The sequence below is a fragment of the Sus scrofa genome, chromosome Y (genome assembly GCF_000003025.6).
Source record: "Sus scrofa isolate TJ Tabasco breed Duroc chromosome Y, Sscrofa11.1, whole genome shotgun sequence".
NCBI classification, from domain to species: domain Eukaryota; kingdom Metazoa; phylum Chordata; class Mammalia; order Artiodactyla; family Suidae; genus Sus; species Sus scrofa.
The window spans coordinates 2,808,649-2,832,328 of record NC_010462.3 but is presented as its reverse complement, the minus strand read 5'-3'; the positions used below and the strand labels follow the sequence as shown (position 1 = coordinate 2,832,328).

General features: G+C 46.3%; 1 protein-coding gene across 1 annotated transcript in view; it reads right to left on the bottom strand.

Annotated features, from left to right (window-relative positions):
* Positions 4,007-23,680, bottom strand: part of STS (steroid sulfatase) — an 81,221-nt gene continuing 61,547 nt past the window's right edge. Inside the window, exons 9-10 of the mRNA XM_021080957.1 lie at positions 17,193-17,314; positions 4,007-7,056 (exon numbers count right to left, since the gene is read on the bottom strand). Of these exons, the coding sequence (XP_020936616.1) occupies positions 6,683-7,056; positions 17,193-17,314 (496 nt within the window). The 3' untranslated portion in view covers positions 4,007-6,682. The remainder of the gene's footprint in view (positions 7,057-17,192; positions 17,315-23,680) is intronic.

Here is a 23,680-nt window from a genome sequence, read left to right as displayed (position 1 = left end):
TGGTCTCTGGAGGAGACAGTTTGAGGGGTGGGGGGGGGATGTGCTTGGGTTGTGGGATGGAAATCCTGTGAAATTGGATTGTGATGATCATTATCCAACTACAGATGTGATAAATTCATTTGAGTAATAAAAATATATATATATATATGTGTATATATACCTTCAAAGATGTGTCATTAGAAATATCATCATTCCTAGGCATATATACTTTGAAATCTGTCTCCCTACAATCAATGAGGCAAAATCTAACAGTCCACTTTGAGAAAGGACCACAGCACTTGAGAAATCATCCAACAGTCGCTTAATGGAACATTCCCAACACTGTCTGTTGCTCACTCACACTGCGGTTGAAGAATCACTCATCCTCAATTCTGGACCTTAGTCAGTTGGTGGTAGTGCCCAGCGCAGTTTCTTTTTAAATTCATTTGTTTCCCATCTTCTTGCAGTGGATGGTCTTTAAAGAATTAATGCAGAAATCACACTTCCTTGTCCATTCTCTGAGGGACATCTAGGATTTTGTCTACATCTTGGCTGTTGTGAGTAATGCTGCCATGAACATGGCTGGGCAGCTATCTATTTGAGATCCCGATTTAAATGGGGCGAGGGGGGATACATATCCAGAAGTGGGAAGGCTGGATCCTACGGTCATTCTCATTTTTGGAGGCATCGTCATACTGTTTTTCTCAGCAGCTCTACCATTTCTGCATTCCCACCAACAGTGTTGAGCATTCCAGTGTCTCTACATCCTGGCCAAGACGTGTTACCTTTTGCTTTTTGGACAACTGACACTCTTGAACCTTAAAACAGAGGGAAAACTTGCAGGATACAATGACACGGGTGAGTCTTAGGGACAGGATGCTAAGTGAAATAAGTCAGTCACGGAAGAGCAGAAATTGCATGATTCTACTTGTATGAGGAATTACCTAAAACAGTCAAAGTCACAGAGGCAGAGAGCAAAACAATGGTCGCCAGGGGCTGGGGTGAGATGAGTCCAAAGTTTCAGTTATGCAAGATGAATAAATTCTAGACATCTGCTGCACAGCACTGTACCTGGAGTTAAAAATATGGTACTGTACTCAAAAATCTGTTAAGAGGGTAGATCTCATGTTAGGGATTCTTCCCACTGTAAAATGAAAATTAAAAAAAAAAAAAAAAAAGAGAGTATAGGCTTCTAGCAGCAGTAGCAAATCCAAAAATGTTTTGCCATTCAAGAAACTACCACAGAATGTCAGGTTTATACAATGTTGCCAAGCTAGTATATTCGGTCAGGTCAATAACCCTAGCTACTGTTACACTAACAACCTCCAAATCTCAGTGGTTTAAAGAGAGACTGGATCTGGTCCAGGTCAATCATGTGTTGACTGCGAGGCTCTCTGGAGCTGCTCCAAGTGGTGACCACGGGGATCCAGGCTCTTCCATCACCACCGTGGCATCATCATTCCTTAGGACCAGCTCAGGCCTTAATTGAATGTTCTGCATTCAGTAGCTACAAGCAGAGGACCATGTGGGGAATTTCGGGCTAGCCCTGAGTATCACGTAGGGTCCCAGTGATAAAGGAAATATCCTCTTGCCCAGCACCCGCTGGGATGAATCTGAACTTCTGAGCTCTGAGACGGTTTCTGCTTCAAATGCAGTTACCCAGAGGCCCTGCCCACTAGAGAATAGGCCTTATTTTTATGTGTCCTTATTTTTGCACCCTGGACTAAGTGCAGACAACATACATTTTGATAGGCAATTCGAAGTTTGTATTTATGAAAATATATTCACTGGAAATTTTGTCTTTAGCAAAACACCACTATTCCTCAGCATAGGTAATATAGTTTGAAACCTGAGATCCTCATATAATCAGGGAGGCCAATTTTATATCCTGGACCTCCCTCTGAAAGTAAGTATCTTTGCTTATTGGGTAAATCATACCTGGCCAAGCATTGTACAATCTGCCTTTTTAAAAACTGAAATATAGTTGATTTATAAGGCGTATTTCGGGAATAAAGCAAAGTGATCCAGGTAAATACACACACACACATATACATATATTTCCATTACAGGTTATTTCAAGATATTGAATATAACTTTGTGCTACACCATAAATCCCTGTTTGTTTTTTTGTTTGTTTGTCATTTTGTCTTTTCTATGGCCACACCCATGGCATATGGAGATGCCCAGGCTAGGGGTCCAATCGGAGCTGCAGCCACCAGCCTACGCCAGAGCCACAGCAACTGGGGATTTGAGCTGCATCTGCAACCTACACCACAGCTCACGGCAACGCCGAATCCTTGACCCACGGAGTGAGGCCAGGAATCAAACCCACAATCTCATGGTTCCTAGTTGGATTCGTTAAACACTGAGCCACAACAGGAACTCCCCCATAAATCCTTGTTGCTTAACTATTTTGTACACAGTAATTTACATCTGTTAACCTCATACTCCTAATTTAGTCCCTCCCTGCCTCCCTTTCCCCTTTGATTTATTTTCTGTGTCTTTGGATCCAATTTTATTTTTTGGCCACACCTGCAGCATGTGGAAGTTCCAGGGCCAGGGATCAAACCTGATCCACCACAGTAATCAGAGCCACTGGTGACCATGCCAGCTCCTTAACCCACTGAGCCACCAGGGAACTCTCTAGTTTTGAATATTGATTCATTTGATAATCGACTTCTTTGAAGATGAGCTGGATCTACCAGTTAGGATAAAAAACAGTCCCCCTGAAAAGATATTTAGAGGATCTGAACTTCATGAGTAGAACCACTTTTAGGGCAAACATTTGAGGGTCTCCTAGTTGAAATGCTGCAGTAAGTACTTCTTCACAAATGAAGACATTGCTCCATGATAATAGATCCTTTGCACAAACACATGGGTCATTCTCAAGCTGCTAGTATTCTAATTATGAAAGCTGACATTGCCTTCATTGAAACGGCTCCTGTCATATGACACTGTTCAATTACGATTGGTCAATTACGATTGCTTTATGCCGAGCCCGTGACACAAACAGATGGTATGGAGTTGAGGTTGACAGGATGTTGCTGATGGCCAAAGATGGCCAGGGAGCCCGGGCTGTCCTGTCTGAGGCTCTGGGAGGAAGCCTAGATGGGTGAGAGGTGGGGGCCATCAGGCAGTTACAGTTAAAGAGGCACTGGGTCAGTGACCTTATACCTTGCATCATCTAAGGACTGAAGAGGGGTCATGAGGCTTGGCATTTATGGCAACCAGACAGTAGCCCACTTAAATCAACATCTTCCATCCACACACACTTCTCCCTATTATGACCATGTCTGCCCGCCTCCCGATGGGCACGTGTTAGTTTTTATCCAGAACAGCTGCACCAATGATGCCCACGTAACGCCCAGCATCACTGCCCACCTCTTTGTCCTCATGGCTTCAGCAGTGTAAACTGACTCTGTGCCGCTTCCCTAAGGAACCCCGGTGGAAGGCAGAGAGAACAAGGGGTGTTAGGTCAAAATTGAGACTCTTCTCTCCTTCCAACATCGGTTGAACAAAGAAGCTGCTTCACCTGGGTCCCGGGCTGGTTAAGACTTTCATGGGTGCATGAGGGAAATACATGCACCTATGTTTTAAGATGAAGACAGGTTACATAAAAACAGAAACCCCATTCAAACACACAAAAATTCTATTTTACGACTGCATTGGTCCCTGTGCACATAAGGTCCTCAATTCCAAATATTCTTTCCTTTTGATTTTAACAGTCATTAGACATTTTTTTGTGAGCCTCTGAAGAGAGGCTGTGTGTGTGTGTGTGGGGGGGGGGGGTGTAATTTGGCCTCTTCCTGCCCTCTGAGCATGAAAGTCAGGGACTATTTTCTTTCTTATCTGTCTCTGTCCTTCTGACCTCCTTCCCTCCCCCAGGAGCCTCAGAAACTCTGTAAACATTTGCTGAACTCAAAATCTGTGTTCCTCATCACCTAATGTCATGCCCCAAACACAGTGAAGACTCGAACGCTTGCTGAATGGAGACCCATGAGAAAGCAGGGCCAGAAAGCACAGAAAGTTTCATTGCCAAGGAAAATTTTATTTTCATTTTGCATTGACATTGGAATGAGGTTCTCAGAAACCTTCACAGATGCGCTCCCTGCCCAGATCGCTTTGTTCAGACACGTGCCAAATACGTTTCCCGTTTCTTCCCTCTTCCTTCATGGATACCCTTTCAGGGACACTGAAATCTGTTTCCTTTCTGGAACACGTCCATACCTCGATTTTGCGATTTTTTGCTCTTCAAGCAGCATTGCGGACGCCGTCAAGCAACGCCTGTCTGTAGGTTGCTGTTTGCTTAGCTTTTAACATCTATGGGATTCTAGAAATATAAAGACTTTTTAAAAAGAATTTGTTGCGAGTTTCAAAACCCACTGAGGTGCGGACATGCAGCCCAAGAGCTCACAGGCGAAGGAATTCAAATTTCCTGTTGTACGTTCCAAGGAAAACGTTCGGAGGTGAAGTGGTGTGAAGGATTACACATAAACCTGATTTTCAAATACCCTGAAACACAATGGGGATCCAAGCTATTTTGAGGCACATACCTTAAAGCTCATTGTACCTCTAGAGGCATATGCATCCTTCATGGGCTGTCGACATCGTACAGATTAAACAATTAATTCTACACATAGCTATGTAGTCACATCGTCTATACAAGTCCTTCAAGTTATTTCATCCTCACACATTTCCCACATCATCAAAGGTTCTGTCAAAATCCACCTGCAGGAAGTATGTTCAGCTCTGAGTAAACACGATCATTTTTAAAACATAAGTTCCTAAGAGTGGCTTCTGTTTTTGCATGATAATAGCAATAATCCGATCACTTTATTCACATGCTCATGCATTCTTTACTGAGACAATTTCTAAAGCAATATGATGGATTTTTGGCTAATTCTGGAATGAGAAATATGCAGTCAAAGACAGAATCCTGTTTGTTTTCCAACTTTGACCCGTTCCTGGGGCAGGGGCAGGGGGAGCAGGAATTCATTTTTTAAGAAAAAAGCAAGGGTAAAATTTGAAATAGACAAGCTGGGGAGATGCTGTTGGATCTTAGAAATGCTTCAGGGGGGACAAATTGAGGAAATCAGAATCAGAAATCAGAGCCACTGTCAGAAAGCCGGAGATACTGCATTCTTTTCAAGGTGCCCGGTGGGGTGGGATACTCCACTGACTTGAAATCTCATAGGACCAGAAAACCCTGAGCCAAGAGCAGAAGCCAAGACATGTTCCCAAAAGAGGGGACAGGGAGTGGGGGAGCAGGTGGACGGTGGCTGCTGTGGACTGACGAGTATAGGGATTTGCATGGCACTGCTGGAGGCCGCACTGTGTCAGAAGGTAACATCTGTGTTCGGCACACAGGTGAATTTTTTCCTTGGGGTGGGGGGTGCTGGTGGTTCAGATGCTGCAGCTCTGTCCCCACGTGCTCATCTCCTACGTGACCTGGTTATGATTTGTCCCTGTGTTACTGAGGGTGGGGAAATGGAATTCAAACGAAACTGCGCATTGCATGGCAGATTCAAGGCAGAGCTATTTCTTAGCCACCGGATCTGACTGCCCCAAACAGCAGGACAAACATGAAGCATGGTTCTTTCATCACCAAATTCTGCAAGGACACAAGGTTTCATGATCATGGGTCACGGTTTGCTTGCGTTTTCCCCCTCACACACAAAGTATCATACATTTGACGCGCCAACACTTCTGCATTCTGTGAGAAGGGACTCCTTGACCCGTGGCATTGCTGAAGTACTGTTTTCATGCAGAATGCTGTTTGCCAAAGAAACAGCAGAACCCAAATCAAATACTACCAACTGTGGGATGGAAATTCGTAGAGGGGGGATTGGTCTTGGTATTAATTCCCCCTGAGGATGTCACCCAAAAGTTTGTCGTAGAAACCATCTGTGAGCCTCTACTGTTTTTACTTAAATAATGACAAGCTTCTAGTTTTGGATTTCATTTTTATTCTTATGGCTGCATCCTCAGCATATGGAAGTTCCCGGGCCAGGGATTGCATATCCACCTCCATAGCGACCCGAGCCTCAGCAGTCAGATTCTTAACCCACCGTGCCCCAGCGGGAACTCCCCAGTTTCTGATTTTAAATACTGTAAACTTCTCAAAGAAAGAAATTGTATATAAACATATACATCACGAAGGGTATCCCATATGCATTGGAAATAACACTGACAGTGACTGCCTTCCAAAAACCAAACTGGAACACATCATCATCCATTACTGGTTAAGAACATGGTCTGTTGTTATTCATTGTAACGTTGCCCGGGTTTGATTTCGTAAACGCTCTCTCAAGCGCACTCCCTCTTTCATAGTGCACTGTGGGGAATCACGGTGGCCGCTGCCTCAGACTGGCCTGTGGAAGAAGTGACACCTTCTACTGCTGGTCATGCACATTAGCTGGGAGGTGAATGGGTTACCTGTGCACCTGCCTACTTTGTCTGCCCCGGTGTTGGCCACGCTCATTAGAATCCGGTCCGCTGCTTTCCCATGAGCGTTGGCCATGGAAGACGTAACCTGAACACCTGTGTCTCTACTTCCTACAAACCTTGATTTTTTTTCCCCCGTGGGCTAACTGTGTGGCTCTTGATGGAGCCACCAGGTGATAAGACAGAGAACCGATCTGCATTCCGGGTGATGTCAGGGCTGCTTCCAGTGTGCATCCGTGATGGAGGAGGAGGCCCACAGCTAATGGCTCCCTCTCCCCTCCTCCTTTTCCCGGTCACACTGGCAGGACAGACCAGACCAGGAGCAGCACATCTGGAGCCACGGCTTCCAGATGATGTTTCCCGGTGACAGCTGATCAGGGACGTCCTGCAGGGTCCTGGTGTGGTGGGCTGCCGCTTGCTGCATCACCTCCAGGATCTCCCAGAACCGGGGCTCGGATGTCGGAGTTAACGGGTCTGTCTCTCGCGGGTCTTGGGAGATGTCAAACAGCAAAGGAGGGTCGTGGTGGGTGATGGAATGCCCGTGACAGAAGCACACGTGTGTGGCAAAGCATCCATTGGCGCCCTCGGGGGAGAACTTGGGTGTGAAGAAGAAGGCTTTCCAGATGGACGTGCCTGCGGTTGACAAGGACAGAGGTGGGTGTCACGGGGGCATGGCTGTCAATTACCCCAAATGAGAGCATGCACCGACATCACCCTGCCATGCACTTCAAGAAGGTAGAGACCTGCTCAGCCATAACAAAGAATTCATGCCAGGTGCAACATGGGCTCTGGGCTCATCGCCTCTAAGATGCAGGTGTGCCAGCCTCCTGAGCTGGCTGCAGTGGGGTTCACGGTGCAAACACACTAAGAGGAAGGAGCTGAGGGCTGAGGCCGAGAGCATTTGCTTCTCAATTCAATTCTAGAGCAAGCCGATCTCCACTACGGATGCCTGAGTGTCTAAAACCCCAATGGTCCCTTTCACTAAGCCTCTGCTTTTGCTTTTTTGAGGACAGAAACACATATTTAAAATAAATAAATAAATAAAATATGCATTTAAAATAAATATATTTTAAAACATAAATATATAAAAATGTGTATTTTTATATGTTTATATAAATCCTGCACAAACTGGGCACACAAAGCATGATAATCTCTGCCCTGCTCTTCACTGTCTCTGTGGATTAAAATGCTACCCATCCTTCGAGGTGCTGCTTCAACTTCTCTGGGAGCCTATCCAGACTCCCTGCCAGAAGGTACCGGCATTTTCTTGGTCCTTTGACCAGTGTCCACCACACATCCAGCCTTTAGGGTCTATTATTGTCAGTGGGCTCCATTTCACTCTAAGTTCCTGGCTCTCACCCATAAATGCAAGAACTGTCTCTCTTCCATGACTTTTTTTTCCCCCCTTCTTTTTAGGGCTGCACTGGCGGCATATGGAAGTTCCCAGGCTAGGGGTCAAATTGGAGCTGCAGCTGCTGACCTACACCACAGCCACAGCCACATCAGATCTGAGCCCCATCTGCAACCTTTGCTGCAGCTTTCAGCAACGCCAGATCCTTCACCCACTGAGCAAAACCAAGGATCGAACCTGCGTCCTCACGGATACTAGTTGGGTTTGTAACCTGCTGAGCCACAATGGGAACTCTGCTCTCCCATGTCTTAAAGTCCCCGTATCTGGTGCCTGACACAGAACGCTCAACCCATCTGTTCAAGGTCGGCCCCCAGGCCCTTACTGGAGGAGCTCGTCAATAATGTACTGGTTTGATCAGTAATGAGTGAGATGTCGGGGAGAGCAGGAAGGCACCAAAAGGGAGGGAAGAAGCCGGCTCTTCTCACCAAAGCCTGCGTGGGGGCAGACAGGAAGCTTAGGATGCTCTGTGTGCCTCTCCTAGGAAGCCACCTGAAGTCACTCAGCACCCCACACAGCCTCCCACCGGGCAGAGAGGCAGGCTGCTTGGTAGCATCTCTGGGCAGAGCAGATAAACGAGCAAGGAAGTCAGAGATCTTGAGATATGTCTCTCTCTGGGTCTCTATGCGTCAAAAGGAACTCATGTATCAAGGACAAGCCCCCTGCACCTTCAGGAAAGACCGTGCATGGAGGGGCCTGAAGGATGGACATGACAGCGGCTGGAGGGTATGGCTCAGGGTCTGAGCTGGTCCAGCAAAGACCAGAGCCAACATCTCTGAGACCTGGGGAAGAAGCAGATGTGAATGAAACTGTCCTTGGGGCTGTGGACATGGCTGGACAGACAGTTAGGAGGAAGAATGGTCTCTGTGATGGCGAGTAAGAGAAATTATTGTCTTAGCTGACGAAGTCCCAATGTACCTTTTTTTTTTTTTTTTTGCTTATTTAGGGCCATATCTTCATGATATGGACGTTTCAAGATAGGATGTCTTGTTTTTTTTGTTTTTTGTTTTTGTCTTATTAGGGCTGCATCTGTGGCATATGGAAGTTCCCAGCTAGGGGTCAATTTGGAGCTGCTATCCTACACCGCAGCCACAGCAACGTGGGACCCGAGCCCCACCTGTGACCTACATTGCAGCTCTCAGCAACAATGGATCCTTAACCCACTGAGCGAGGCCAGGGATCAAACCCACATCCTCATGGATACTAGTCAGATTGTTAACCTGCTGAGCCACAATGGGAACTCCCTGAAGAAGTCCCAATTTAAACCACAGGGCAGACTCTCAAAGCTGCCAGTGTTGGCTTCGAATCCAACTTTGCCATCGAGTTGGCGACTGGGCATCGATCTTGTGCCTTTGGACACCTCCGCCTCCCCATTTGAATACAATGCTCAGAGACACTGGTCATGGAATTCTCATCTGCCCACTGTCTGAGGTATTACCAGGACTCACAGACACCCATCATGAAGGTGATCTCACAGTCCCTGCTGTGGCTCAGCAGGTTGAAAACCTGACTAGTACCTGTGAGGATGCATGTTCCATCCCTGGCCTTGCGCCGTTGCCGAGAGCTGTGACACCTTTTGCAAATGCGGCTTGGATCTGGCATTGCTGTGGCTGTGGTGTAGACTGGCAGCTGCAGCTCTCATTCGATCCCTTTCCTGGGCATTTCCATATGCTGCAGATGTGACCCTAAAAAAAGCAAAAATGAAGGTGATTCTGTCCAGCCTCCCTAATGCCAGGTGGACAGAGGGGACCAACAGCCCTGGAAGTTAACAGCTCTGTGCCCTTTTCCTCTCATCCTTCCCACTCCTTCCTCCCTCCTGCTACCCCACTGTGGTCCATCCCCACACATAGGAGGCTGCTGCATCCTCCAGGACGTGGGAGGGGCCTTGGGGTCTGCCTCCCTGAAACTTCATGGACCATCACTGTCTAGAGATTCCTCTGATGGAAGCATCTGTGACTGCTTGTTTTCTGTTACAGCCAAATTGGACATGACTATAACCCAAGTCTCTTTTCTTTAAGGGGATTAAAAGAGACACAAGTACAAAATGCTTGGCAGAGCATCTGTTAGACAGCAGATATGGGACAATCCTAACTGGGCCGTGTCTTGTGACCAAGTGCGTCTTCTAAAGAAACACAATGGTCACATAAAAAAGATGATAGAGGAGTTCCCACAGGGGAGTAACAGGATAGCTAGGGTCTTCAGAGTGCTAAGACTCAGGTTCGATTTCCGGCCCAGCACACAGGATTAAGAATCCAGCATTGCTACAGCTGTGGCTTAGGTCGCCACCATGGATCGAATCTGATTCTTGGCCTGGGAACTCATTATGCTGTAGAGCAGCCAAAAAAGAAAGAAAGAAAGAAAAAAAAAAGATGACACGTTCCACGAGGAAGAGATCAACAAGCAGAAAAGCACAAAAGCAGCATGCATCAGTTTTGTACAGAAGAGCCAGAGGTGAGGAAGAGGCAACTGCTCCCTGTGAACATTTGTACCTGATACATGGAATAGGTGTGTGTTAACTACAACACGCCTAGGTTAGAACTAAAACGTCCCCATGGTAAACGCTGTGTGTACCGGCAGATCGGAGCACATCACAACGCAGTTTAGTCACAAGCAGCTATTTTGGGAGAACGGAGACATATGTGGAAATCAAAGAACAGAGATGCCACGTCTTGCAGAAAATGAATACAATGACAGGAGAGAGTAGGTGAGGAGGCAAGGAGCAGAGGGGACCTTTGCTAGCTGGGTCCTGAGCTAAGACTGCACACCCCTGGGAAAATTCAGAAACACTGTGCTTTTGGCATTTGAGAAAGAAGCTCCCATCTGCATGGATTTTTGTCTCTATAAAGAAGCATGTTTCCACTGGGACAAACGAACAGAAGACGTGGCTGGCACGTTTTTTTCATCCAAGAATGAATGGCATCGCATCGGTCGGACATGTGAAAATTTCAGTAGAAAATAATGTTTCTGACTTGGGGTTGCCAAGGGGGAGGGGGAGGGAGTAGGATGGACTGAGCGCTGGGGGTTCATAGATGCCCACTATTGTCTTTGGAGTGGATAAGCAAGGAGATCCTGCTGTATAGCACTGAGAACTATATCTCGTCACTTATTATTTACTTACGTATGTATTTATTTGTTTGTTTTTTGTCTTTTTTTAGGGCTGCCCCCGTGGCATATGGAGGTTCCCAGCTAGGGGTCCAGTTGGAGCTACAGCTGCCAGCCTACACACAGCTCACAGCAATGCCAGATTCTTCACCCACTGCACAAGGCCAGGGATCGAACCCACAACCTCATGGTTCCTAGTCAGATTCGTGAACCACTGCACCAGGATGGGAACTCCTATCTAGTCACGTATGATGGTGCATGATCAGGGGAGGAAAAAAAGTGTTTACATGTATGTGTGACGGGGTCACCTTGCAGTACAGGAGAAAACTGACAGAACACTGTAAACCAGCTATAATGGAAAACAATAAAAAGCATTATTAAAAAAGAGAAAATAATCTGTTTCCAAAACCGTCTAATGCTGTCAAGAGGAGGGTAATAGGACGTGCCATGGGGGAAGATGTGTGTAGTACACGAAGAAGCAGCAGAAAACACAAAAATCCATTTATGAGGGTGCTTCCCCCCCACAGAAGGAAAGGAATGTTTGAGAAGTCAAGCCTGTTGGTGAAGCGTCTGAGGGATAACAGGACGAAGCAAAGAAACATTGATAACACTTCCTCCAACTTCTATGTCCCTGTCACACCTTTTTTTAGGGAACAGCCAAGTGAGCTCTGTCTGTCCCGGGGGGGACATGTCAGTTACCCTCCCTTCCCACAATTATGTGCAGGGACGCTGTCCTTTAATACTCGGCTGAGAAGGGCAGGGCAAGAACTCACAAGGTGAATGCCAGGAAGGTCACTGCGGGGAATGCAGGCTTTGGTGAAGAGTGTCCAAAAAGGAAAAGGAATGCTAAGACTTCACGTATATCCTCGAAGTGACGGAGATGTATATGCCCTTCCTTCCTTCTTTCTCTTTTCTTTCCTTCCTTTGTTCTTTCTTTCTTTTTAGGTCTGCACCTATGGCATATGGAAGCACCCAGGCTAGGGGTTGAATTGGAGCTGCAGTGACCAGCCACCACCACAGCCACTGCCACACTGGAGCCAAGCTGCATCTGCAACCTACACTGCAGCTTGTGACAACACTGGACCCTTAACCCACCAAGGGAGGCCAGGGATCGAACTTGCGTCCTCGTGGATACTAGCCAGGTTTGTAACTGGCTGAGCCACGATGGGAACGCCCTGCTTTTTCTCAAGTGCAACAAAAGCTGTGGTTGGATAGAGCTGGTCCTTCTTAAGGTCAGGACAGGAAGACAGGAGAACTCTCAGCCAGTTTTCATTTGAAAAACACCCCCGCCCGTGTTCGTGTGGTTTCAGTCCCCGGTGTGCTGGTTCGGACCCTTGCAATCCCACTCCCAAGAATCAAACAAAGACGCGCGTTCAAATAATGCCCACTGAAGCGATGAATGAAGATCAAAGGCGAAGCACACTGTTTCCATTGCTCAACTCCTGAGACACAATCTCCTGTAAGTAGAACCTTCTTTCTTAGATACATTGTAGTGCTGAACATTTTTTTCACTGGGCAAAAGTTTTAGATGGTGAACAAAAGCAAGCTTTGTTCCTTGATTACCATGGTAATGTTGGTTTTTTTGTGGGGGGGGGATTTTTTCTTTTTTTAAGTGTAGTTGATCTATAATGTTGTGCCAATTTCTGCTGTACAGCGTAGTGACCCAGACACACACCTACATCCATTCTTTATCTTTCTTTTTTTTTTTTTTTTTGTCTTTTTGTTGTTGTTGTTGTTGCTATTTCTTGGGCCGCTCCCGCAGCATATGGAGGTTCCCAGGCTAGAGGTCTAATCGGAGCTGTAGCCACCGGCCTACTCCAGAGCCACAGCAACGTGGGATCCTAGCCGTGTCTGCAACCTACACCACAGCTCACGGCAACGCCGGATCGTTAACCCACTGAGCAAGGGCAGGGATCGAACCCGCAACCTCATGGTTCCTAGTCGGATTCATTAACCACTGCGCCACGACGGGAACTCCCATTCTTTTTCTTATATTATCTTCCATCCTGGTCTATCCCAGGAGAATGGATAGAGTTCCCTGAGCCGTACAGCAGGACCTCATGGCTTATCCATTCTCAATGTCAGAGTTTGTATGTATCAACTCCAAACTCCAGGGTTTTTTTTGTTTGTTTGTTTCTTCAGGTGCCTTTCCTTGAAACTAGGAGATAAGTGAGGTTTACAATCAAAATAGCATTAAAAAAGATCATACTATTTGGATTTTAAACCTCACTTATCTCCTAGTTTCAAGAAAAGGCACCTTTTAAAAGCATGGATATAAACACATTTTTTAAGAATGAATGCTCATATCCTACTGCTTTTTTTGTGATTTAAAAATGTCTGTATAACTTGTTTGAGGTTAAAAAAAAAAGTCAAAATTGTTTATTGTTTTTCTTTTTTTAAGCACATAAATATCAGGTGTACTATTGGGATTTTTCAAATGATGTTTTTTAAAAAAGTCACTTTTTTTAAGTGACTTTCCCACAAAGCTGCATTGATTGTTTTTGTTTTTTTCTTTTCTTAGGGACGCACCTGTGGCATATGCAGGTTCCCAGGGTAGGGGTCAAATCAGAGCTGTAGCCACTGGCCTACACCACAGCCACAGCAACCAACACTGGATTCAAGCCACCTCTCTGACCTACACCACAGCTCACAGCAACGCTGGATCCTCAACCCACTGAGCAAGGTTCAGGGATCGAACCCGAGTCCTCATGGATGCTAGTCAGGTTTTTTAACTGCTGAGCCACGATGGGAAGTCCCAAAGTTGCACTGAAAAGGGAACAGCATTTATGTGGCCCTGTGGGCGCAGCATCAGCATAGTCACCATGGATTTCTGTCTGACCAGCTGGTCTGGAGTCTCTGGCATTAATGTCAGTATATATCTTATAGACTTCTATTCATCTGCTCAAACATCTCCAAGAGAATCCCAGAGCCAAATACCTACCAGTCTATTAAGATAAGTTGTACCATGAAATTCAAGTTGTCATTCCATGCCATGTTTCATGAAGACTGATTTATACATCACAACTTGAAGCCAAACTTGAAGACCCATTGAACAGGAAATTTAAACTCAAAATTCCCACTCTAAGGCCAGAAAGACTGTCCCTATTCTAAGAAAGCTTTCTTGAGTTCCTCCAAACTTTAACAAGACTAATGACACTGGATGACAATTAAGTTACACCATTCAATCCACTGAGACAACTCAATTATAGAATCTTTATAATCCCAGAATTATTGAATCACAAGAGGTCACTGTATACAAAAGTTGAAAGGGATTTACATTCCGAAAGAGTGGAAATAGGCTTCTAGCTCTCTAAGCTTTGGGGAATAAATGGGTATTTAATACGTCTGGAATCAGAATACATAGCCCTCCAACTAATGAAGACAGGTAGGAACTGGATCTTAACAGCTCCTGCCAATTCCAGTTTATGGAGGTGTTGGAGGTGTTGACCGCTTGCTATGGTATAAAGACTCCTGGCAAGGCTGACATCAAGTTAGCAGTGTTGTCTCAACAGGCTGCAGGATTCCCGAGCCATTGGGGGCTGCCTCCAGCCCATGGCTACCCTGGTCCTACATCTCTCAACCCTAAACGCCTCTCTTCATTCCTAACAAAGCACCTGGAGCCCTCCTACCCCTAAAAGTTGTGGGAAATTTCCCCTGTGTCATCCAGGAATGTCCTAGCCATGCCCTTTCTCAGCCTAGACCTGAGATGATCTAGAGCATCCCACCTGGCCAGGATGGGTTTAATTGGTTTTCTCTAGTGGACATGTAACTCCACCCAGACAAGTGACACTTCCCTTATACAACCTGCACCCCACTCCCCACTTCCCAGCAGGTTGCTGCCAGCCCATCACGACCCAAGATGTAAGCCACTCCTGGGCAGGGAACGTGGTCTGTCTTGCTCAGTGCCAGGCTATGCTACATAGTAGGTGCTCAATAAATACAAGTACGGCAAATAAAGAGATGGGCTACGGAGCCAGCAGCCCCCAAGCCATGGGTGCAGCAAAGCTGCAACCACTGCTACTGTGTTTCCAGCACCACCTGAAAGCAGGTTTGACAATTCATTAAAACCCGTGGTTTCCTGAGACCCTTCACCAGAAAGAGGATTGCAGCACGGAAACATTGTTGTTTTTACTCTTCTCTTGTTGGTTCAAGGCAAAAGACTGGAAGGGATTGCATAAGACGAAGTGCCACTTCGGTCTGCCTTAGGAGCAAATTGTGTTTATCCCCAGCCAGCCGCCTATCAGAATCTGGGTCTTGTTTTTCTCACGTACGCCTATTTTCTGCTTCTTCCTGTCCCTTTTCTGTTTACTCCTCCACATAATGTGTTTTTCCAGCCCCCGATCCAATATGCGCCTTCTGGCTTCTCTAACTGGAGGAGGGCAGCTTGATTGAAATGCAATTTTGCGAGGCTCAGGACATACTAGCATCCTTCCTTACGCAGACAAGCATCATTGAAACTCTGTTCTTTGTATTTTTCTCATGCTCCGGCATAAAAGGAAGTGGGGGGACCACACCTCTCACTACTCAGATGGCTCAGACCTCAATACTGACAATTCACCAACATTCTCACGGGGGTTTGGGATGATGCATGTATCGATGAGACAGGCAAATGGGATACTCCCTGAGTCCTGAATCCTAAGCCTGTGGCTTCGCCATGCTCATCTTTCAGAAGATACCTCAAGGAGGCTGTCCAGATCAGAACTATAAACAGTGAAGGGTAAACCTGGTGTGATTTCTGCAGGTAACAGAAGGGTTTTAATTCTCCACTTTAAACATAATGGAGCTGCTGCTCTTTTAATGTCTTTGGTAAACTGTCTGGGGGCATTGGGTGGGGAGAGGATTACAAGGAGAGCCAGTATGAATGACAATGACCTGAGTTTAAGAATGAGTTTTCAGGAGTTCCCGCTGGGGTGCAACAGGGTCTGCCATGGCTCTGCAGTGCCAGGATGCAGGTCTGATCCCTGGTCCCATACAGTGGGTTCAAGGAGCCTGACTGGTCACACTCATGGCTCAGCTTGCAACTCTGGCTTGGATTCAATCCCTGGCCTGGGAATGCCATACACCATGGGGCAGCCAAATAAGAAAGGAACAGAGGAAGAGATGGAGAGGGAGAGAGGGAGGGAGGGAGGAAGGAAGGAAAGGAAGGAGGGAAGGAAGGAAGGGAGGAAGGGAAAGGGGGAGGAAGAGAGGTGGAAAAAAAGAAAGAGCCATCAGCTGCATGGTGACAAGAGGCTCTGGAAGCTGACCCCCAAAACACACTGAAAAAAGGGCAGTTTCATTTCACCTCCAAAGAGGCCCCTCCAAGTCCACCACCACCACCTGCCTCTGGGATATACAGTCGTGGCATAGTAGCGGCTGGACTCCCACAGAGTCCCAGGCATCTTAGCAATACCAGCTTGCTGTAATTCTACGTTTAAATGCGTGACCGCCACAGGTGCAACCTTTCCCTCATGGAAGATGATCCTGCGGTTCCACTGCCTCTTTCCTGCTGGTGAGAAACGCACCTCTGTGACGGCTGTGGGAAAACCCAAAGCAGACGCCAACACGGATGCAACACATGACGTCAAAGACACCTGGTGTGGGAACATCGGAGCATTCAAACTCGGTTTTCAACGTCTGCATCTACCCAGTGCACGTGATCCATGACCAGAGGCAGATGGAGAAGTCACCACCCGCCAGCTCCAAGGCTCGGCAGAGACAGTCAACATCTGAGAACCCCTCTGGGGCGGCGGCGGCAGCCCAGGGCATCGCAACAGGAGGGTAGCAAGTGCTTTGAGAGCAGGCAGAGGGGCAGAGAAGGCGTTTCAGGGGGTTTGGGGAGGTGAATGAGCACAAACCAGGAAGGAAAAGAAAGTCCTTCGAGGGAGCGGGAGCGGCAAGCTCATGTCACAGTGATGCACTGAGCAGAGGGGCTGCTCGGCTGCAACTCAGAGAGAAGAAGGGATGCAGAGAAGAAGCCAGGTGGCTGGCAGAGCAGGGAGGAAGGGCCGCAGGGCCCCGCTGACCACTGGTGCTTCCTCTGCCTCCGGAGAGGGAGGGGCCCGTACAGGAGTGAAGGTGCGTGAATTTCCTGCCTGCACAACCTCGAGACCAGAAGGTGGAAAAGGAGAAAGGAGGAGGAGGAGAAACCAAAGACCAGCATCCTTTGAGCATCTGCTGGCCTCGTGAGAGCACAGGCTCCCCTGCGCCTTCTTCTGTTCCCAAGGCACTGGGTGCCTGAAGCCCTCAGAAGTGCCAAAGGAAAGCCATGTCTACTCACTGTTCCGTGGGTGCCAGCGTACGGCGTTCAGATAGAAGTTGCAGTAGTGGAAGAGAAACTCATGATCAGAACGCTGGCTTTGCCCTAGAAGCAGGGGCATCAGGTCACGTCCGTCAATGATCCTGTGGGAAAAACCGAGTGGGCGTTAGCTGGCCACGTCTTCCTTAGGCTAAAACGCTCCAATGTCTGAGATGCCCTTCCAGCAGATGAAAGCATGGTAGAGCTACACACTGGTAACTACATATTGGCACCGAGAACGTGAATGGAACCCCGTTGGGTGCCATGTGCAATGTAGGGATGCCAGCTCTGCTCATGTGTGACCTCACTGGAGCCTGCAAGAAGCATCATGAGGTGGGAACATCTGCATCCCAGGACGATGAGGGGAAGAAAAAGAGTGATTCATCCAACACCATGCGTGTAAGAAGAGCCATTGGGACTGAAACCCGGCTGACTGGGCGTCCATGCTTTCAATGGTCTCCCCGTGAATTCTCCTGTACCATCTTTTCTTTCCTTTTCTTGCTTCTTAGGGCTGCACCTGCAGCATCTGGAAGTTCCCAGTCTAGGGGTCAAATCGGAGCTACAGCTGCCAGCCTCCGCTACGCCACTGCCACAGCCGCACAGGATCTGAGCTGCATCTGCAACCTACAGCACAGCTCATGGCAATGCTGGATCCTTAACCCACTGAGGGAAGCCAGGGACTGTACCCACGTCCTCATGGATACTAGTCCGGCTCATTACCACGGAGCCACAAAGGGAACTCCTCTTGTATCCACTTTTCTGCCTACTGCCTCGAACGACAGGTGATTCACAGACTACACGTCTATTGAACGTAAGAATTTCTGACAATTTAGGTTAAAAAAAGATACTCCATAACACAGGGGAACTTGGGTTAGATAGATTTCCATGAAAAGGAAGTTCTAAGTCTGGATGAATAAATGTGTAAATAATAATGATGTTACATGCCCTGACGATATAAATATACTTACATATATTTAACAAATTACAGGTACACATTACACTCATTGCTGGGTTCTGAAATGTAAATACCGCTCTTCTACAACTGGCTTTTTGTGTTTTGTTTTGTTTGCTTTTTTTAGGGCTGCATGTGTGGCATATGGAAGTTCCCAGGCTAGGGGCTGAATCGGAGCTACAGCTGCCGGCCTACACCACAGCCCCAGCCATGCCAGATCCCAGTCATGTCTGTGGCATCAGCAACCTACACCACAGCTCAGGGCAACGCTGGAGCCCCAACCTGCTGAGCGAGGCCAGGGATCGAACCTGCATCCTCATGGAGAGCAGTCGGGTTTGTTACTGCTGAGCCACAAGGGAATTCCACAACGGGGTATCTACCTGTGCCAGATGCAACCAACTGCTGTACACAGCTAGCGATGGGAAAAATAAAACTAATTGGAGGTTTAGGAATGGGGGAAAGAAAAGCCTTCAATTTTGCTTTGAAGGAAACAGACACCAATAGCCACTAGAGAAACTGCAGTCATGGATACCATCAGGCCACTGCCAGCAAAAGCTGGGGCAGGAAGCCACCTGCAAAGAGCCTGAGTGTTGGTTGAACTTGAGAGTTTTCTTCCCCCCATTCAAAACCTTCCACCTCCATCCTCCCCTATCATGAGGCATTAAGAAAGTGGACGTTGAACTTGGTTACATAATCTGAGCAAGCCCTCGGAAGCGGTCCCACGTCCTGTGAGCTTTTTTGGGTGTGTTTTATTTTGGAGTCACTGAAAAACCCCTACGGTAATTAAAGCTTTGCTGTTGGGGGCCTCTCTGGCCCCGACCCTGGGTGATGAATCACGCACTCTGCCCAAGTCCACGACACGGAAAACATTCTAGTATCGTAAGTGAAGAATAAGAACAAAAAACGGCCTTGGCTCACTTCCCGAGCTTGAGGCCGATTCGCCGTGAGAGGAACCGGGGAGAGCGTGCTCTCCAGAAGGTGTGTGTTCTGGAAAATCCTATTTCTCTGCTGAAATGGCAGGTGGTGTGCCTTTCGAGAAAGACTCACTCCTGAAGACTAGGGGTCCAGAGGAGGAGGAAAGAAAAGAAGGGGATCATATGACCCTGCAATCCCACTCTTGGGCATCTATCCGGACAAAGCTCTACTTAAAAGAGACACATGCACCCGCATGTTCATTGCAGCACTATTCACAATAGCCAGGACATGGAAACAACCCAAATGTCCATCCACAGATGATTGGATTTGGAAGATGTGGTATATATACACAATGGAATACTACTCAGCCATAAAAAAGGATGACATAATGCCATTTGCAGCAACATGGATGGAACTAGAGAATCTCATCCTGAGTGAAATGAGCCAGAAAGACAAAGACAAATACCATATGATATCAGTTATAACTGGAATCTAATATCCAGCACAAATGAACATCTCCTCAGAAAAGAAAATCATGGACTTGGAGAAGAGACTTGTGGTTGCCTGATGGGAGGGGGAGGGAGTGGGAGGGATCGGGAGCTTGGGCTTATCAGACACAACCTAGAATAGATTTATAAGGAGATCCTGCTAAATAGCATTGAGAACTATGTCTAGATACTCATGTCGCAACAGAAGAAAGGGTGGGGGAAAAAACTGTAACTGCAATGTATACATCTAAGGATGACCTGACCCCCTTGCTGTACAGTGGGAAAATAAAAAAAAATAAAATAAAAATAAAAATAAAAAGAAAAGAAGGGGATGAGGGGAGGCAGGCAGGTGGGAAGATCTGAGCAGGTCAAGCCCCCAGCGGCAAGCATCCTGCAGGTCAGATGCAGGACACCACCTCTGTCTCCACGTGGAGAGAAGGCCTTTCCCCTCCGTCTCCACGTGGAGAAAAGGCCTTTCCATGATGGCTCATCAGAAGGGGTCTCTATTGTTCCCACTCAAACGCTACCTATTCTATACATATATATTTCTTCTTTTGTCTTTTTGAGGGTCGCACCTGCGGCATACAGAGGGTCCCAGGCTAGGGGTCTAACCAGAGCTGTTGCTGCTGGTCTACACTACAGCCACAGCCATGCCAGATCTGAGCCATATCTGCGACCCACACCCCAGCTCATAGCATTGCCGGATCCTTAACCCACTGAGGGAGGTCAGGGATCAAACCTGCAACCTCATGGTTCCTACTTGGATTCATTTCCCCTGCGCCCTGATGGGAACGCCCTGTGTTTTTTGTTTTGTTTTTTTTTTTTTAATTAAAAAAAGAAAGTTGCCTTACAATGCTGTGTTAGTTTCAGGGGTACAGCAAAGTAAATTAGTTACACATATATACATATCCACTTCTTTTCAGATTGTTTTCCTGCAGAGGCCATTGCACCGTGTTGAGCAGATTTCCCTGTGCTAGACAGCAGCTCCCTGTTACCCATGGAATTTGTACACAGTGCTGTGTGTCGGTTAATCTCCACCTCCCACTTTATTCTCCCCCCTGCTTTTCCCCTTTGGTAACCAGAAGTTTGTTTTCTGTGTCTGTGGATCTATTTCTGTTTTGTAAGTAAGTTCATTTGTATCCACTTTGTAGATGCCTCATAGAAGTGGTCCTGTTATGGTGCAACCGAAGTGAATCCAACTTGTGTCCATGAGGATGTGGGTTTGATCCCTGCCCTCCCTCAGTGGTGAAGGACCCAGCATTGCTGTGAGCGGCTCGGATCCCACGTTGCTGGGGCTGTGGTATAGGTTGGCGGCTGCAGCTCTGATCTGACCCCTAGTCTGGGAATGTCCATATGCTGAGGGTGTGGCCCTAAAAAGAAAAAAAAAAAAAAAGGAAAAAGTGATCTCCTAAGATACTTGTCTCTGACTCACTCCATTTAGTATGAGCGTTTCTAGGTCCATCCATGTTGCCGCAAACGGCTTGACCTCTATGCCTTGAAGCTGTTTTTCATCACAAGCCAACAACACAGCAGCAGGTAAGAACACAGGAGACAGAACTGTGTTCTTTATTTTTAATTTTTAAAAGTTTTTTTGGGGGGTGCATGTGTGACATGCAGAATTTTTCCAGCCAGGGATTGAACTTGAGCCATCAGGGAACTCCAGAACTGTTTTCTTAAGACGGGTATTTCATAACTGAACTGGGGCCATGATTCTATGAAGGGGGATTTAAGGAAAAAAATCAGACTCCAAGCCTCTCAAACTTTTTTTCTGACTTACAAGCAAAAGATGTAAGTCTTTTTTTTTTTTTTTTTTTAAGGAAAGAAGCAAAGTCTGTTTGGCAAACTTCTTTTTTCTTCCAGTGAAGAGATAGACTCATTTTTTTTTTCATATCCTAAACCTAACGTGCCGTTTCCTGGAAACAGGCAATAAATCACACTGCGATGAAAAACCAGCGTTTAATGGCACTGCAGAAATAAGGCATGTCCAAAGGAGGCTCCTTTCTGCCATGAAAAGTGGAAAGTGACCTTCTTGAGCTGAAGTTTTAAACGCTGTCTGAGCTACCCAAATACCTGGGACGGCTCTTAGGGAAATGTTTCTATGACACCAGGACGTGTGGGAAAGGGGCCCACACCCTTTCAAAGAGACACAAAGCCTGGCTAAAAACTAATTTAAGTTTTCATAGCAGGTTTGCAAGACAGCCACGGTTACAGAAGCGGATGCGTTCTTTCCTGGTGTCTGCTGGATTCTGTGAAAAACGTGCTCATTTGAGATTGTTTTTATTTTTACTTACTTTTCATTGTTTACAGTCTTATTGACATATATTTGATTTACAAGGTTGGGATGTCTGCTGGACAACCAAGTGCTTCAGTGATCCATGTACCCATATGCATTCTCGCTCAGATGCTTTTCCCACATAGATGATCACGGACTAGTGGGTAGAGGGCCCTGTGCTGGACAGCAGGTCCTCATTGGCCAGTCCTTCCATAGACCTCAGTGTGCATGTGCCAGTCCCACACCCTCAGTCTATCCCTCCCCGCCCCCCTGACACCTGTTCCCTTTGGTAAGCTTTCGTTTGTCTTCAAAGATTGTTTTTAACTTGGAGAGGGAGATGATTCTCCTTGGGTTCCTGACTCATGACAACCATGGGGGATGCTAACAATGCATTGCCCAGGAGCGTCCTGTCTGAAGTTCAGGTCCAATCCCATAGCATGGAGGTGACACGCATGTAGCTGAAAAGAGTATGTCTGGGGACACTTCTTGGACCACAGTCCCCTTGCTCTCCCGTGCACGTGCTGTCTCTCGGAGCTTGGCCACTGACCCATCTACCTGGGGATGTCCTTTCTACCTGCCTTCCCCTGGTCAACTCTGGGAAGGATGTGGGGACCACAGGACAAGGGCATGGTTTAGGGGCTGACAAAGAGGTCAGCTTGGGGCACAAGGTGTGTTACCTGTTGCCATATTCAAACTAAGGTGATTTTCTACCATACAGATGATCTTATCTATGAAACAGAGACAGACTCACAGACACAGAGAACAGACTTGTGGGGGCCAAGCAGGGGAGAGCGGGGAGGATTGGGAGTTTGGGAGTTTGGCACTTGGGTTGCGTCCATGTCTTGGCTATTATAAATATTGCTACAATAAACATAGGGGTGTATAAATCTTAGGATGAATAAACAAGCTATTATCTATAGGATGAATAAACTATTATCTATAGGATGAATAAACAACAAGGTCCTACTGTTTAGCACAGGGAACTCTATGCAATATCCTGTGATAAATCATCATGGAAAAGAATATGAAATAAAAGAATATATATAAAACCGAATCACTGTGCTGTACACCAGAAACTAGCACAGCATTACACACCAACTATACTTCCATTCAAAAATTTTAAAACTTAAAAAAAATAAGGTAATTTTTTTCAGCAAAAGAATAGGAAAGGAACATTTTTAGGAGGAAGCTAGAGAACTAAACTAAAGGGGATCCCAAGTACCCAGAAAGTTATCTTCATAATTAAAAAAATATATTTCCTCTATTTTTAGTAGTTTGCAGTCCTACCCTTGGGCATATATCCAGAGAAAGCCATCATTAGAGAAGATTTATACACCCCTATGTTTATTGTAGCAATATTTATAATAGCCAAGACATGGACGCAACCCAAGTGCCAATCAACAGAGAAATGCATAAGGAAAATGTGGTACATATATACAATGGAATACTACTCAGCCATAAAAAGAAAATAATGCCATTTGTAGCAATATGGATGAAACTAGAGAGTCTCATGCTAAGTAAATTATACGTGGAATCTAAAAAATGATTAAAATGAACTTATTTACAAGAGAGAAATAGACTCACAGACATAGAAAAGCAACTTACGGTTATCAAAGGTAAAGGGATATATGAGGAGATATATTAGGAGTTTAGGATTAATAGATACGCATTACTAAATATAAAAGAGTTTAAACAGCAAGGACCTACTGTACAGCACAGGGAAAGGCACTCAATATTCTATAATAACTTATAAGGGAAAAGAATGTGAAACAGGATATATATATTTAGTTATATATAAATACATATAGCTGAAAAAATATGTGTGTATATGTATGTTTATATA